We start from the raw sequence: 15,179 nt of genomic DNA, 5'->3' as shown, positions 1-15,179 counted from the left end.
ACTACAGACAGATAGCAATAGGCTCAAAAATACTTCTAATTAATGTAAGGAAATACCAGAGATGTCCTCATTGAGCAAACAAGTCTTACACACCCAGGAGACCAAGCATGAAAATCACATACAAAAAAATAATCCTGCTATGTTCCAGAAAGGAATTAATATTTAAAGCTGAACTGCCATACCTGAGACCTCAGACAATTCCAGTGTTAAGGTGCTATGGGCCCAAAAGGATCATGCCCATTGCTGACAGTCTTTGAAAGTGTCCTAAACTATTTATATGAGAACAGGCTGGGGCTGTATGGGGGGGGAACCCCAATCTTACCCCAAAAGCTCACTCTGGACATATTTATGCTAGAGGGCGAGCAGATTTGTGCAGCAAGGTGCTTGCACTGCTTCCTCGTGCTGGAGTTTCCCAGCTTGCAGGGGCTGTAGACCATTACCTCAGGTAATGGTGTTTGGGATTGCTGTGGGTCAGTGGGTACCGACTGCAGCAGGGCAGGGGGAAACAACCTCCACCCTCCCCAAGGCACAGAAAGGGGCCAGTTGGGCTGCCTGGGGAGGCTGCGAGCAGCCAGTGACCGCAGGTGGTGAGGCTGACCCCACGGTCGGGCAGCCTTGGACTTTGCCACCATGGTGAGCTGTGCCAGTTTATGTTGGGCAAGGATAAGAAACCTAGCCCCGTCCCCTCTGCCAGCCCAGGAGCGCGAGGCTCTGCTGCTGGCACAGGCGGCCTGGGGTGTGCTGAGGATGGGCTGCTCCCCATGCTGGGGGGAAGGAGGACGTGGGTAATTCGGGCTCACACATTGGGGGAGCGAAGCCCTTCTGACGTATTCGGTGTTGCAACCCTGCCCTTATCGTTGTTCAAAGAGTCCAGACACACTGCGCTCCTCTCTGAACCCCCTTCTAAATCTGGGCTGTACTCACGTGTCCACCTATTTTTTAAGCCTCCTTTTTTTAAGCATTTTTTTTTTTCTTAATAGCCACACAGCTGATGTGAGCTTCTTTTGCGAGGAGCCATTGCGGCAAGACGAACAAGACAGATGTGCCCATGCACGGACCAAGAAAAACCCCGTGAAGCTGCAGCTGGGCTGAACAGAGCTTCATCCTGCCAGATCTCTTGGGGTGAGACTCCATGGAAATGGCCCTGTGCACTCCCACATAACTGTGTCAGCCTGTTCCTGATCACAACCTTGGTCCTTTCCCAGCAGAAACCGGCACAGTCCCACTGAGGTCAGTCCAGAGCTGGACAGGCACTCAGCAGAGCTACACCAGCCTCTGAGGATCTCACTGGACATCTGCTCAGTTGCCAACTGAAAAATCTGGCTTTTTGACAGTTGCAACCTTTCCCCGAGGACTTTTGAGACTTTTACGTGTGAGAGCGCCACCATGCCAGTTCATCCCTAACCCCTCATCTCTTGGGCTTAGCAGCACAAATCTTTATGATTGTGATCAGAGCTACTCCTCCACAGGGTCTCCCATAACTTCTTCCCGCAGCTCTGCCTGGCACCGCAAGGACAAGCAGATGTTTTGTGGCTCATGGCTGTCCCTTCCCCATCTCAGTTTGGGTTTTGGCATAGTAACCAGCTGATATGCCCGGGCTGTGGCCAAAGGGCACAAGCCAGTCCTCGCCCCCACCTCCCAAAAGTAAAGCATCACCCAAAGGACAACATCCCTCCGTTGTCACCACGAGGACGTGCACACCACCCACTGTTGTTAAACCCAGCAGCTTCAACCATCTGAAGTAATGCAGCGTGGCAGGAGGTGACCCCCCCCCCCAGGGCACACGGGTGTGCACAGACAGTTCAGGCGTGATCTCTAACACGCTTTCAGGAGTCTCTGTCGTGTCCCTCCTGGCCCAGTGTAGCACCAGTTACCAGGGCAGCACAGCGATGCACAAAGAAAAGAGCTCACCAGCTCAGGGTGACTGTCACCCTGGGATCCCCAGCACCAGCCCCACAATTAATTAGGCGTCGTCCCCGTACTAATTGCAGCTGTGGATCCCAAGCCCATTGCTGAGACGCGGAGCCCCGTTGCCGCTGGGGACAGCTTCACATTCCTGATTTGACAGCGCCACCTCGTGAGGTGGCCTCGCTCCTGGGGACCCTGTGGGGTGCAGGCAGCTGCCTGCACCCACGCTCTGCACAGAGGTGGCTGCACACCGTTAGGTGTGTTTTAACCTGCCCGTGCCCACGCAGGTGACAGTAACACGGGCTGCAGCCACAGCGACAGAAGGGGACACGATGCTCAACGTAACGCAACTGCATTTTGTAAATGGCCAGAACGAGAAAGCTCAGGGCTTCTTGGAAACGCAAGGTTGGCAGAGTCTATCCTGCAGCTTCCACTTAGGCAAGCACAGAAGAGATGTTCAGTGCAGCAGAGGCCACAAAACCTCTGCTCCACACTCTCCACAAGACACGAAACCCTTCCCACTCCCACCAACAGCACAGAGCCACAGACAAGCAGACCCAGTTCTCTGCTACAAGGCACATCAGAGACCCCAGGCACAATGGTGCCCAAAACCTGGAGGGCACTAGCAGCCCTGACACCATGGCATTACGGACAAGGGGATCAAATACCCACCTGGGGAGCAGATTCCTCCTCCTGCCAGGAAAATGGGTCACTGCTGCTGCAAGAGAGATGTGGTTTCTTCCTTCTTTCTCCTCCTCCCCCCGCAGGCTCTCCAGGGTTGGGTCTCAGCCCCAGATCTGATGAAGCAGGACAGCTTCAACCCCAAATCTGCCCAGTCTGTCCGGGCAGACATAGCAGAGTCTCCTGTGAAATTTCCATCACCACCTGAGCAGATGTGCTGACAGCAACCACACCCAGTGCCAAGGTGCTGCCAAGAACCTGGTTTGAAGGTAAGAAGTTTGCCCAAGTGGGGAGAAGGGAAAGGTTTAATTTCAGGACTGCCCAAGTGCATTTACGGGGCTGGTGATGAGAAAAGTGACATTTCCCTAAAGGACAGAAAAGAGGAAGGTACCGAGAGCCCTGTGGTCCCTGAGAGCCCAACAGCCTCCTGGAGACAAGCGTGTCACAAGCCGTGTGGCACTGCAGAACACATCCCTGGGATACAGCAGCATGTCAACCATTGGTGAGTTACTTTTTTCCTGGAGGCTTCAGCCCCTGTAAGCACACCCCAAAGGGGACAGCAGAGAAAAGACAGCATTAGGCCTCTGAAATGTGGGTCCTCCTTGTGACACAGCTGTGCCTTCCCGCAAGTAGGCTGATGCCAGTCCACCCCCTCGTGTGGGGGTGGCACTGCTGACACACTGCCTTGGTGTCCTGGGTGGATGGGGTGGGTGTCTGCACCGACTGTCACTTAACTCAGAGCCACAACCTGCTCCCAGCCTGAAGGTGCCTGCTAATTTGGGGGAATTTGCTACCAGAACCTGAGCAAGAGGACCCAGAGGGCACTAAGGCAGTGGGGCTGGAGCAGCAGCACCAGAGCACAGCACATGGTTCCTCTCCATGATAGCAGGGTTACGCCTGGTGTCTGGATAAGGTGGAGGAGCACAGCTTGTCCCTTCCAGCCACCTCCTCCCTTCTCCTGCCCTACGGATGCCACCGCATTTGTGCCCACCCTCCATGAACCACATACCTTTACTATTTAAGAAGCTGTCATTTGAACTTTCCAGCTCCTGCGTGCAGCTGAACCTGATGCTTTCCAAACACCCTGTGCCACCTGCCCAAAGCACATGGGTGCACTAGGATCCAAATTTCATGGACTGTCCCAGGTTAAAATCCTCCTGTGTGTGCACAGGACAAGCCTATACCATACATCCCCTAGAGCTGTCCCTCTCAAAATTCATCCTTTGGTTCACATTCACATCACACTTGGCAACACAAAGCCCAGGTAACTTTCTCTTCTCCCCCTTGTAGCAACCATAGCCTCCACAAACATGGGGCTTCTGAGAGATGACATTTTTGTCGACTTTTTCAACACATTTCTGAATCTTCCTGTAAGTCCACTCTGCACTATAAAGCTGGGGACCTTTCTGAGCTCTTCTTAGGTGAACTTTCAGCTTCTGTGGTGTTAGAGGGTCCAGGAAAATTGGGAATACACCACACTCAGGCTGGAAAATGAGGGAAACCTGAGGAACTCAGCTTGGAGATAAAGGTCTGAAAGGGAACACAATGCCCTTCTCCGTATGAGGACTAACTAGAACAGCTGGGCTCTGGGCTCCCCTGCCACCCTCCATCTCTTCCAGCTCTCCCCTTTCCTTTCAATACAGGTTTTTGGCCAGACACCCATTTACATCAGCAGCACAGGCCAGTGGGACCTCTGGCCAGAGCTGGCCGATGAGAAAATGCCCTTTGCAAGCAGGGAGGAGGGTGAGGAGGAGGGAGGAAGGGCACAGAGCAGGGGAGGGAAGAAGATAGTTTCTCATTGCCAAGGCCACTCTCTGGCTCTCCTGTTCATGCAGCCAGGGGATTATTTCAAACCCAGGCATCATTTTGCTTTTAAGCCCTGGGAGGAGCACAAGCCATTTAAAGTCCTAGCCATTTAAATTCCCCCCCTTATGGGGTCCATCCAGACCTCAGTAAACATCAATAGCTGAATTTAAGGAGAGCATGTATGGTGACAGGGAGGGAGGACACAAACGTCAGCCCCTTATGTCCTGTATTCCTCCTGAATTCACCAGGAGTGAAGTCCTGTTGATCCTCAAACTGGCTCAGCCCTCCCCACGGACATCCCTCTTCCCCACAGCCACAAGCACTGTTTACAGCACTCAGATCCCGTAACAAAAGGGAACCTGCTCCTCTCAGTGCTGCCAGAAAGCTGCTGTGCCCTCCTACCTGGGCTCTGGGAAAGCAAGCAGACTGCAAGGAGAAGCAGCCTTGCAGGCAGCCACGCAGCACCGGGTCTCCCAGGTTTACAGGCAGAGTTTATGGGGATGCAGGCAAGGGCTATAGCTCGAGTAACCCCCTTCTTTCTCAGCATGGGGATGGCTTGCATCACTGTCTAGCAACAGGGCGCCTTCCCCTGCCTCTTTTCCCTGTAGCAGGGGTCCATTACTCACCCTAATCCCCAGGCAAGAGATGGCTCCTTGCTCACAGTCTAATCCTCTCCTTGGGCGCGGGGGTTGCAATGCAGGATCCCAGCCCCCCGGCTTTACTGGCTTGGCTGGAAAAGCACCGCCTGCCTCACTTCTGCAAATCCAGCTTGTGCCTCCACCTCGTCCTCTGCCAGAAGCTCCTGGGTTTCATTCGGTCGGGGGAAGCAGGTGAGTCATCGCAGCACGGAGGAAATCAGAGCAGCTTCGCCACCGCATCAGGGCTTCCTCTCACTGGGGCTGTCACCGCCCGGTGCCTGCCCAGCGGGTCATGCCTCTGCTCTGGGTTAAAAAGGCATTGTACATCCCATTTTAGGGACGCAGCAAACCTCAGGGTTTCTATGGGATGAGCGGGGCTTTACGCCACAGCCCTCTTAGTACAGGCTCGCTGCCTCCATGGAGTTGAGCTGAAATAGCTACCTAGCAGGGTGTAGCACACAGTTCATGGGTTGAGCCAGGCTGGAGAGCATCCTTGGGCACGGGAAACTGGGGTCCTGGCATTTCAGATTTGCTGCTCTGTGGAGTGTTGAGAGCTCTCCCACTGTATTGTGATATGCTCCTCGTCTGATGCATCCTATGCTGGGAAAACAGGCCAGGCCTATGCTGTGGTCTGTCCTACCAGCAGCAAGACTGAAATGTGCTCAGTCTACCCCTAAAATGAGCCATCTCAGCCCAGCCAACTGCCTTGTCAACCTGCGTGTCAACACAAGGGAAGGCCACTGGAAAGAAAGCTATGGCAGTGAGGATGCAGGTTTTCAGTTCAGAAAACTAAGCAATTCATTGAGGCTTGCTCCAGTGCTGTTTCTGGATGCATTGCTGCTGCTTCTCTAGTTGGGTTGAACCTCAAGCTGAAAGAGGTTGGGGGCAAGTCCCAAATTCAAGCAAAAAAGATGGATGTTTGCAAGGCTCGATAGCTGGGCAGAATGTCACTGACACGAGTGGATTGTACTGCATCCTTGCAAACACCACACGTGCATCCCACAGCCTGTCCAAAACTCCCATCTGGCTGCGATTTGCTGGTCTCCTGTCTCACAGCACTCCTGCCCTCTGGCAGCCTTTGTCAGGGAGGCTGGGGGATGCTGGTGGGGTCTAGAGGGCTTTCTTGGGGACCGCTCCTGTATGCAACCTCTGATGCCATGCTCTGCATTCTTTCTCTGACAGCAAAACTGCTGAACTGGCAAAGCGCTGACCAGTGGCTGCTGGAGAAGTGCATCAGTGGGAGCCAGGGCATGTGGCACTTTTGGGCCTTTGTCCAAGGAAAGGCAGGTGGGCATGGGGTGCTCACAGCCCCTGCTCAGCCAGACGTGGTCCAGCTGCCCAGCGGGACACCAGCACGGAGCTGAGGGCACAGATACGCACCAGTGGGAGAGGAGACGCTGCGATCCTGGACATGGGTTTGGAAGATGAGCCAGCAGTAGAGCCCCAACATAATCCTGGATAAAACCCTGGGGGGATGCATAGCCCTGGCTCTTCTCTACACTGTTCCCTTGATTCATCCATGCAATCTTCTTTCTTTTTTAAAAAACACAGGCTGCTTCACTCATCAGCGGGCCTTCAGGGACTCCCTCCAACTCCCATCCCTTGTCTAATCCATAGGGGAAGAACTGACCAACTTCTGGCTCACCACCGAAAGGCTCCTGGGGCTTGACGAGTCAGATGCAAAGCAGAGGGACCTCTACCTGTCCTTGCTCCACAAGCTGAAAGCCACTCACCTGCGGGAAGGCTCCAGCATTGTCACTCTCTGCAGGACCGTCCTTGGTAAGAAACATGGGAGCCAGGGATGGGCAGAGCCCTGACAGCAAAGTGGACTTTCCTGGATGCTCCCAGGAAGATGGGATACCATCACCAGCTTTGCTTGGCTGGGGAAATCCCCTGGAACAAAAGGTCTGGATGGAGCCAGCCCCCCGCCCCGCTGTAATCCCCTGCGTCCATTTCAGGGTCGCTGCCGAAAGCCAAGCACTTTAAGCCCATCAGCACCAGGAGGGAGATCCTAAGCAAGATGTAGGAATGAGCCCTTTATATGATTCAGAGCTACTGGCTCCCTAAATTCTTCATCCACTGCAAGATGGGCATGGAGGAGGAGAAATTGTGCCAGCCTCTGCTGCAGGAATATCAGGAGCAATTATTACAGGCCAACTCACAGGAACCCTCAGGCTTTTCGGAGAATCTTTTCAAAATGCATATTAAAAGGAGCCAGGGCTTGTCAGGGCCCTACTGCAGCAAGAAGGCCAAAGTGGAGATCTGGACTCTGGTCAAGGAGGAAAGAGACACCCAAGAAATGAAGATGTCCCATTTTCAGGTACAACCAGAAAGAGAGCCAGGGCCAGCCAGGAGCACAAAGGAGTCGCATCTGGATAAGAATGCTTTGGGATCGATTCCTCAGCAGTCAGAGCATCCTGCAAACGCTGCCTTTGGAGGCAAAGGAGGAGCAACCTCTCCCAAAAGACCTAGACCCAACGCAGAGCAGGTCCTTCATCTGGAAGACATCTGTGAAGTGAAAGTCCTCTCTAACTTCCATTCCTCTGCACCCCTTGTCCACCTGCCATCCTTGAAAAAGCCAGTCAAGACCTTGAGTTTCCTTCCCTGGGCCCTTAGCGCCGAGACCTGTGGGGGACGGCCCTTCAGGGACTTCTTGAAGCGCCAGGACCGGTCTGTGGAGACTCATCTCCTGGACCTGTGGCATGACCTAGAAGAATTTCTGCCCGTGGTGCTGGACCACAGCAGAGAAAACAGTTTCTTCCTGCATCACGTGATTGGGGAGCAGATATGCAAGACCTTTCCGGACGAAGGCACCATTCAGCAGCTTCCATTGGAGACCAGGACTCTCAGGAGCTTGTGGAACCATCTGATGTCTGGAGAATTCTCTCCCTGGATATTCAGAGCCCAGAAGGAGATTTGCAAGGTACAGAGTGATGCTGGAAGTGGTCAGGCTGGGAGATACAGCTGGCACTGGCACCCCTGGGCTGGTGTGAGGGCTGTAGTCATGTTTAAAAAGAGAGGTATTTGGAAAATGAAGATGAAAAGAGATTACGAAGGGAAAAATCTTACAATGGCAAGCCACCTTGCACTGGAAGCAGTGACCAAGATGCACCAGCCCAGTGAAGAGGAGCATCCTCACTGGTTTGCTGGGCAGTGAAATAGAGGTGAGGAGTCATTTAGCAGTTGGTGACCTTGGTTGTTAGATGCACATGCCAAGGGCCAGGGGATGGCAGGACAGCAGCCATCCTTTCACATCTGAGTCGCTGGTTCTAGTACAGCATGAGTAAGACACATTTACAACCCAAGTCCTTCTGGGCAGTCTCTGAGCAGCCCAATGGTCCGACCTGGGTGTACAGCTTCTGGCAGAGCTCTCCTGGGTGCCTCAACGAGGTGTGACTTGCCCATGGCATCACCACTGTGACCTCAGGGTACGGCAGGGCTGGGGGGTGGCGGTTTCTGCTGGAGCACTGACTGAGGACAACCATCTTTGCTCCTCTTCAGGTGCTCTGCTGCCTCTACGAGGAATTTCTGGCTGATGATGACAGGACATTCCTCCAGTTTATGGTAAAGGGGACATGGGCATCCTTGTGGGGCACACAGGTGACAGTGGGGATGTGAATAGCTGGAGAGAGGGAGGGAGGGGAAGCCCAGCATTAGCCACAGTGGTCCAGTATCCCACTGTATCCCCTAGCCAATGCTGCCACAGGGAGGTATGACACAGCCTGCCCTGCTCCAGCTGCCTGGAGCAACACTCCTCAGCTCCTCCACCACAGCATCCCATAAGCCAGCAGTGCAGCAGGCATGCCCTGCCAGAACTCACCCGAGACAGGCCACAGCCTGGCCCAAAAACAGGGAGAGATTTAAAAGCAGTCTGCCAGGGTAGGCAGGGGTGAGACCAGCAGCAAGCAGTGCACTGGGTAACTGCCTCATGGGAAAAACACTTCTGGGAATTAACTCCCCCTTTTTTTCCTTGCCCACAGCGAACACTGCTATTAACATGACTCATGTGCAGACACACAGGCGTATGTCCCTGTCCCAGCACGAGCGCCTGGCCAACACGCTGGGGAAAGAGGACATGCAGCCTTTTAGCCTATGATTCAACCACACTCAAGTTTTCCACATATTTTTTCCACTGTGTAAAGGGATGATTTAAGAAAGCAGAGTCACACAAGCACTCATCTTCCCAAACTGTTATCCTTCCTGGCAGCAGAAATCCCACTAATACCTCGTGTTTATTAACACCCTAAATGCTAGACTCACACCCGGAAACCTCCTTGCAGACAGGAATCCCCAAGCATCCCACCTGCTCAGGTCCCTGCACAACCTGTGCAGGCAATTTTACTCACTGCAGATGGTGTTCTTCAAGCCAACCGTTAGGCCTTTCCCCAAACTGCAATGTAAAATCAGCAGCTGATCCTTGAAATAGGAAGGAGAGGCTGTCAGGGGTAGTGCCCCCAAAGACCTGGCTCACAGACATGCCAACATCTCAGTCAGCAAGAGCTGAGCATATTGGAAGTCAGCTGGCAGCTCCTGACCCTGCTTCATTAAATGCTCTTGGTTGTAAGTTAATTAGCATCTCTTGTCAAGGAAATTACCCCTCAGAGCAGAGACCTGGTCTGGGAGTGCAATTAGCACTTCAGCAGGTGTCAAGGCCATGCTCTCCACGGGCACCATCCCCTAAGCCAAACTCCTCCTGGGTCCTGCTGCACTGATGTCAGGGGACCTGCTCAGCGGCTTAGCAGGGTTATTTTTGGTGCTTGCTCTCAGCAGCGTGTATCTCCATCAGAAACCAGCCACGCTGACCCTGCTTCTTGGCGAGTAGTGCAAACTGCTTGCCGGTGGGGAGGGCCAAAACCTGCAGAAGGGTCTCAGTGGAGGCAAGGGAGGCACTCCCAGGGCACCGGCCAGAGCTGGTCCCAGGGATAGCAGCCAACCAAAAAGACACACAAGGTTACCCGTCTGCCAGGGACACCTTAAGGGTTGTTTTCAGGCCTCCTGGGTGGATGTTGACATCTTCAGGAAAGCTGCTGCCTTTGCTGGCAGGCCATTGTCTGCACTACCTGGGGGACCTGCTGCACATCCCTGGTAAATCCCAGCTGCAGGCAGATCTGAGCCAGCTTTAAGCAGCTGCATGGGTAGGTTTAAGGTCTATGCTGAGCTTCGTGCTCATGCACATTTATTCAGGATGGTTTAAAGCTAAAGCAGAGATCTGACTTGGGTAGGTTTGTACTCTAAGGCACAGTAAAACATGCAGCTAGCCCATCAGGCACAGTGCAGGAGCAGCTCCTGAGATGGGGTACGTGTTCTGTGCAATCACCCTCTGCTCTTCTCACTGTAGTCTCTGCAGAGTGATGTCCCGATGCCCAAGATGCAAGGCCATGCTGTTGGGGAAGAGGAATGCTTCCTCCTGTCCCAGCAGATAAACGAGTCCTTGAAGCTGAGCCAGGCCTTGCATGGCACAAGGAACCTGGAAGGTCTCTCCTCTGAGCACTGGTGATTAATTGCCACTTGGGACCTCCAGAAAGGGGGCTCCATCCAGGCAGGGGTAGAACCTCTCCTGTGCAGCACTGATAAGCAGAAGCTTTGAATTTCTGCTGTGGCTTATGTTGGCTCAGGCTGGTAAAGCCTATTTTGTGCACCCATGGTGACCAATGCCCCTAGCACACAGACACATTCCTGTATTATTGACAGGGCATGAACATCATGGAGTGGGTTGGGACAAAGTGTCTGGAAGCCATCAGCTGTAATCTAAGCTTTGGCAGTGACCTATGGGCCAAATTCCCTCCTGCCCGTGCCAGAGGCACCAAATGCTACATCCCTGCGCTGGCCTGGGTCACCAGTTCAAGTGGAGGCTGCAAAAAAGTGACTGAAACCCAAAACCAGCAACAGCCACTGTCACCCCACTTCCACATCTTGACCTTCTCCTGTGGATGCTGGGTCTGACCATGCTGGTGTAACACTTGAGCTTTGTCTTCCCACATCATCTTTTGAGAATGACATCAAGTTTCTGGGCACCTGCCAGTGCACTGAGAGCAGCAGCAGTCACTTGTAGCAACTCTTAGTTATCTCGTGGGGCCTTGGTCATACCTGAGAAATGCAGCGTCATGGGTAGATCATGGGAACAGGCCAGAGAAGGGGAAAGAAAAGATGAATAGCAATCACAATATAGCACCCAGAGCAAGTGCTGAAGGGCTGCCATAGCCAGGAGGAATGAACATTGGATCTGTCCTGACTTCTCTATCTGATGCAGACTCCCAGAATATGTCAAATGTGCTGGCTGTTCAGAAACCCTCACTGGCTGTGGATAGCCCAAGCAAGGAAAATGAGCTTCTGTGTCTCAAAAGCCCATCACTTGGTAAGTCCAGCCTGAGCAGGCTAGAAGCAGGGTGGACCCCCACCCTCCATGCCCTTGAAGGTACTCCAGCATACCCTTAGAGGACTGGACAAGCAGGAGTCTTCCCTGCTTGTATACCATCAACTGTTAGAACATCTCCAGAAGGAGAGAGAGGCCTAGCCACCTTTGAAAGGCACATGTTTTGGGGTGTTAATCCAGCCCCAGAGGGTGGGAGTGGGAGGGCTTCTCTGAAGCAGATGCTGAGGAGGTCAAACCATGCAGAATTGAAGAATTCCATCAGCACCCTGAGCCAGGATCACCACACAGACATCAGCATGGTGGCTCTGGGGTCCTTTGCCCTGCAGACAGCTGTGAGCAGGCTCTGGATGTCACCTGAGGAAGGTGTCAACCCTGCTTTGTCCCCACAGCCACTGAACCTGAGAACAGAAAGAAGGCTGTTCCTGTGAAAAAAAACCAGATCAAACATGACAAAGTCCACCACTGGTGCAGTAGCAAAGCTATCTAGAAGACCCAGGTCTGGCATCCTGCAGCACAGGACCTTGCTGTTTATTGCTACTTCCACTCTTTCAGGCAGCAGATTTTTCCCAGTGCTTTCCTGTAGTGCCACTGCTTCCTGCTTCATCACTGGGCCTTCTTAGGTGTAGGCATGAGTGGCCTGTGGGTCTGAACTGTAGAGTTACCAGGGAAAGGAGAAAAATGTTTTAATGCACCCCCAACCCCATAGTTCAGGTTTACTCCTCACATCTTGTGCATGTGTCATGGACTTCATCAACTCCCTGGCATGCCACCTGTACTTTACTGGCCTATCTGCTTCACAGATCCCACACACCACTCACCCACATGTTTCTAGATCTTCAGGTGTCTCCCTTGTTGGATAAGCAAGGATAGAGGTCCTGGCTATTTTCCAGGTCACTGATGGCACAGAGATCACATCTCCTGGTGTCTTCTCCTCTACAGGCACTTCATAAAAGTACTGCACAACCCCACCCACCTGCAGTTCTTCAATCAGTTCCTCGGGGAGCGCAATGCAGCTGAACCACTGTGTTTCTGGATGGCTGTGGAGAAGCTAGTCACAGAGACCAACCCCAGGACGAAGAAATTCCTCATTAACAGAATTGTCAGAAATTATTTCCATACCCAAATCCCAGCTGGTAGGTGCCCTCCCACCCTGCAGTTTACTCCATTCATGATGAAAGCCTCTTTTCCTGAGCTGGATGCTGGTTGCAGATTTTATATCCTCTTGCAGGGACCTGCCAATTATCCTTTCCTGGCCAGTGGAGCATGTATTTGCTGCCACTTGTATTTATAGGAAGGTGGACTACTTCTTTGGCGGGATCTACTTGACCGAGACTTTGAACATGCAATTCCTGCAGTGGCACAAATAGCTCCTCCCTATCTTGTCTCCTTTAGATGCTCTTAGAGTCACATCTTCAATCCCAAAGTATGCAATCAGCACAGTATAGAAAAGGGATGAGACAACCAAATTCAGCAAACGGGGCAGAGATGGAACAGGGTGCCACTTGCAGATTTGGGGTAGGAAGAGATGTCATGGTGGCTCAAGGGTGGGCTGGCAGGGGCAGGTAATGACCTCATTTCTCTTCCAGAGGAGCAGCTGGACTGCCACACTTCAATCAAAGAAATAAATGAGGCCAAAGTAGTCCGCCCCTTCATGTTGATGACAGCACAAGTTGTTGTCCAGAATGCAATGGAAAAACAATGGTGAGGACCTGGGTTGAGCTGGTTCCTAAGCCCAGTGGTTACACACACATCCTTCCCATGGGAACCCCAAGGTGACAGACAGCAAACCACTACAAACATATTTCCTTATGAACTATCAGCCATGCCAGTTGTGCCACTTCTCCATTGACTTTGTCCAGTTCCCTGACAAACCTGTAAGAGCAAGCCATGGCAAATGCCCAACAGCCCTGCAGTCAGCACACCCCAGCATGTGCAAGACCAGGTTTCAATTCCCCTCTTTTCCTGAAGAAGGGCAAACATCACATTGCCCAGGTGAATGCCATGACCACAAGGGTGGTAGAAGAGGGAAGTGGGCTTTCATCCCTCCTTTTTCACTGTTCCACACCTTGTGGATTGCTTTTTCTGGCTCAGTAAATACAAAGCTAAGCAGGAACACAACTGTCTAGCCTAGCAATCAAGAGCACTTGTCTCGGAGCAAGACCTCGCATGTCTTTGCAGGTTTTCCAGGCTGGCTGACTCTGTTGAAGCTCTGGCAGCCTGCAACATGCAGTCAGAAAAGGAAGTTGAGTTTCTCAAAAGGAAAGCTGCCATCATCAGCAAACTCTTCCTGAACTCTGATATTCCCCCCAAATTGTGGGTAAGATTCTGGGACCCACCCAGGAAGGGCTGTCTGCTCATTGCTCAAGACCATTGCATCACAGCTGCAAGCAGTGGGGAAAAGGGAACCAGGCAGAGATCTGGATCTGCTCCAGCAAAGCATTCTGTGAAGCTTCAGAGCATAATCTGGAGCTTGGGACCTCCACTTGGGCTCCATGGGATGGGAAGTGATCCACCACCAGACTCAGGCTAGCACTTGGCCTAGATAGACTGAGAACAAGTGGATGGACAAGGAAATGGTGGAGAACCTGCTGGATAAGTGTCAGGATGGGTGCTGCATGCTACCAATTCTGTCCTTTCACTCTCCAGAGGTCAATGTCACCATCATCCCCTCCCCACTGCACCTGCCTCTTTCCCTTGCAGTAAACATGGCTCTGCCTATCTTCCCTTTGGAAAGCACAGCACAGTGCTTTCCACAGAAATCCGGAGGGGATCCTGCCCTTGTATCTGGGACAGTCAGCCAAGATGTAGCTAGTATCTCTTCTTAGAGATTGCTGAAATGCAAGGTGGGGTCAGGGAGGGAAACATGCCTCTAGGGCCCATCAAGAGTACCACAAACTGCGTTGGTTAAGCAAGGTCTCTTCTGTGGCCAGGTAAACATCTCTGAAGAAGAGAAAGATTTAATCTGGAGTTTATCTTCCAAGGGGCTACTGACCCGTATCCTCTACCACAGAGCCAAGGTCATCATCTTCCCTATCCTGATGCATTTCTGGAGAAGGTACCTATCCCTTCTCTCCCAAGGTGGGGGAGGCTCTGTGGATGCCAGCCTTTTTCCCCAGCCACCTGTTCCTCTGACATGATGAAAAATGCAGATGAGACAATCCCCAGGAGCTCAGCTGTAGATGTCTGCTTGGAGGTTTGCTGTCTTAAGTTTATTTCTCACACAAGTTCTGCACCTGGAAAGTGATGAGGAGCTTTCAGGTCTCCACAAAGGACATAGTGCCAATCTCTTTGCCCAGTACAAAAACCTCCTCTGAATTACCTGATGTCTACAGTCCAAGTAAGCTGAGTGCCTGTCCCCCTGCTCCACATTTGTCCTCACCTCATGCTTGTTCTTCCGATGCAGAGATATCCAGTCCTGGGTTTTTGGTGCCCCACAGAGTTCCCCTTAAAAGAGCCAAACTCCTTCCTTCACACAGCCACTTCACACAGCTTTGAGGATGTATGTGGCACAGGCCTGTTGGAAAATGAAGTAACTCTGAAATCATTCCTTTCTGTCAAATTCAGTCAAAATTGCCCAGTGGGTTTTTAGAAATATCTTTGAGGAATAGGGAAGTGGGTGCAAAGACTTCATGAGCAAAGAGCTGTTGCATAACTCTTGTTTACTTCAATAACCAAGTTAAAAATACTCTCGCACACACCCTAAAACAGGAATAAAGCAAGTAATCTTTTGGGTTGCAAGTCAGATGGAGCAGGAAAAAGAGAAGAACCATGCA

At 52.3% G+C, this 15,179-nt stretch overlaps 1 protein-coding gene across 1 annotated transcript; it reads left to right on the top strand.

Annotated features, from left to right (window-relative positions):
• The first annotated feature begins 448 nt into the window (after window positions 1-448).
• On the top strand, window positions 449-14,628 carry RGSL1 (regulator of G protein signaling like 1). The gene is given in 26 exon segments (XM_074833203.1): window positions 449-633; window positions 981-1,071; window positions 1,172-1,230; window positions 1,335-1,392; window positions 1,495-1,644; window positions 2,196-2,313; window positions 2,802-2,858; window positions 2,905-3,091; window positions 3,203-3,218; window positions 3,636-3,750; window positions 3,880-3,959; window positions 4,233-4,316; window positions 5,096-5,225; window positions 6,216-6,320; window positions 6,651-6,812; window positions 6,992-7,956; window positions 8,535-8,597; window positions 10,372-10,600; window positions 11,275-11,388; window positions 11,796-11,833; window positions 11,835-11,902; window positions 12,346-12,539; window positions 12,993-13,108; window positions 13,375-13,435; window positions 13,548-13,723; window positions 14,337-14,628. Coding segments are annotated over 26 exon segments (3,828 nt in total). The 3' UTR covers window positions 14,544-14,628.
• The last annotated feature ends 551 nt before the right edge of the window (window positions 14,629-15,179 follow it).

Source organism: Strix aluco, chromosome 8, assembly GCF_031877795.1.
Source record: "Strix aluco isolate bStrAlu1 chromosome 8, bStrAlu1.hap1, whole genome shotgun sequence".
Classification (NCBI taxonomy): domain Eukaryota; kingdom Metazoa; phylum Chordata; class Aves; order Strigiformes; family Strigidae; genus Strix; species Strix aluco.
This window is presented reverse-complemented; position numbering and strand designations above follow the sequence as displayed.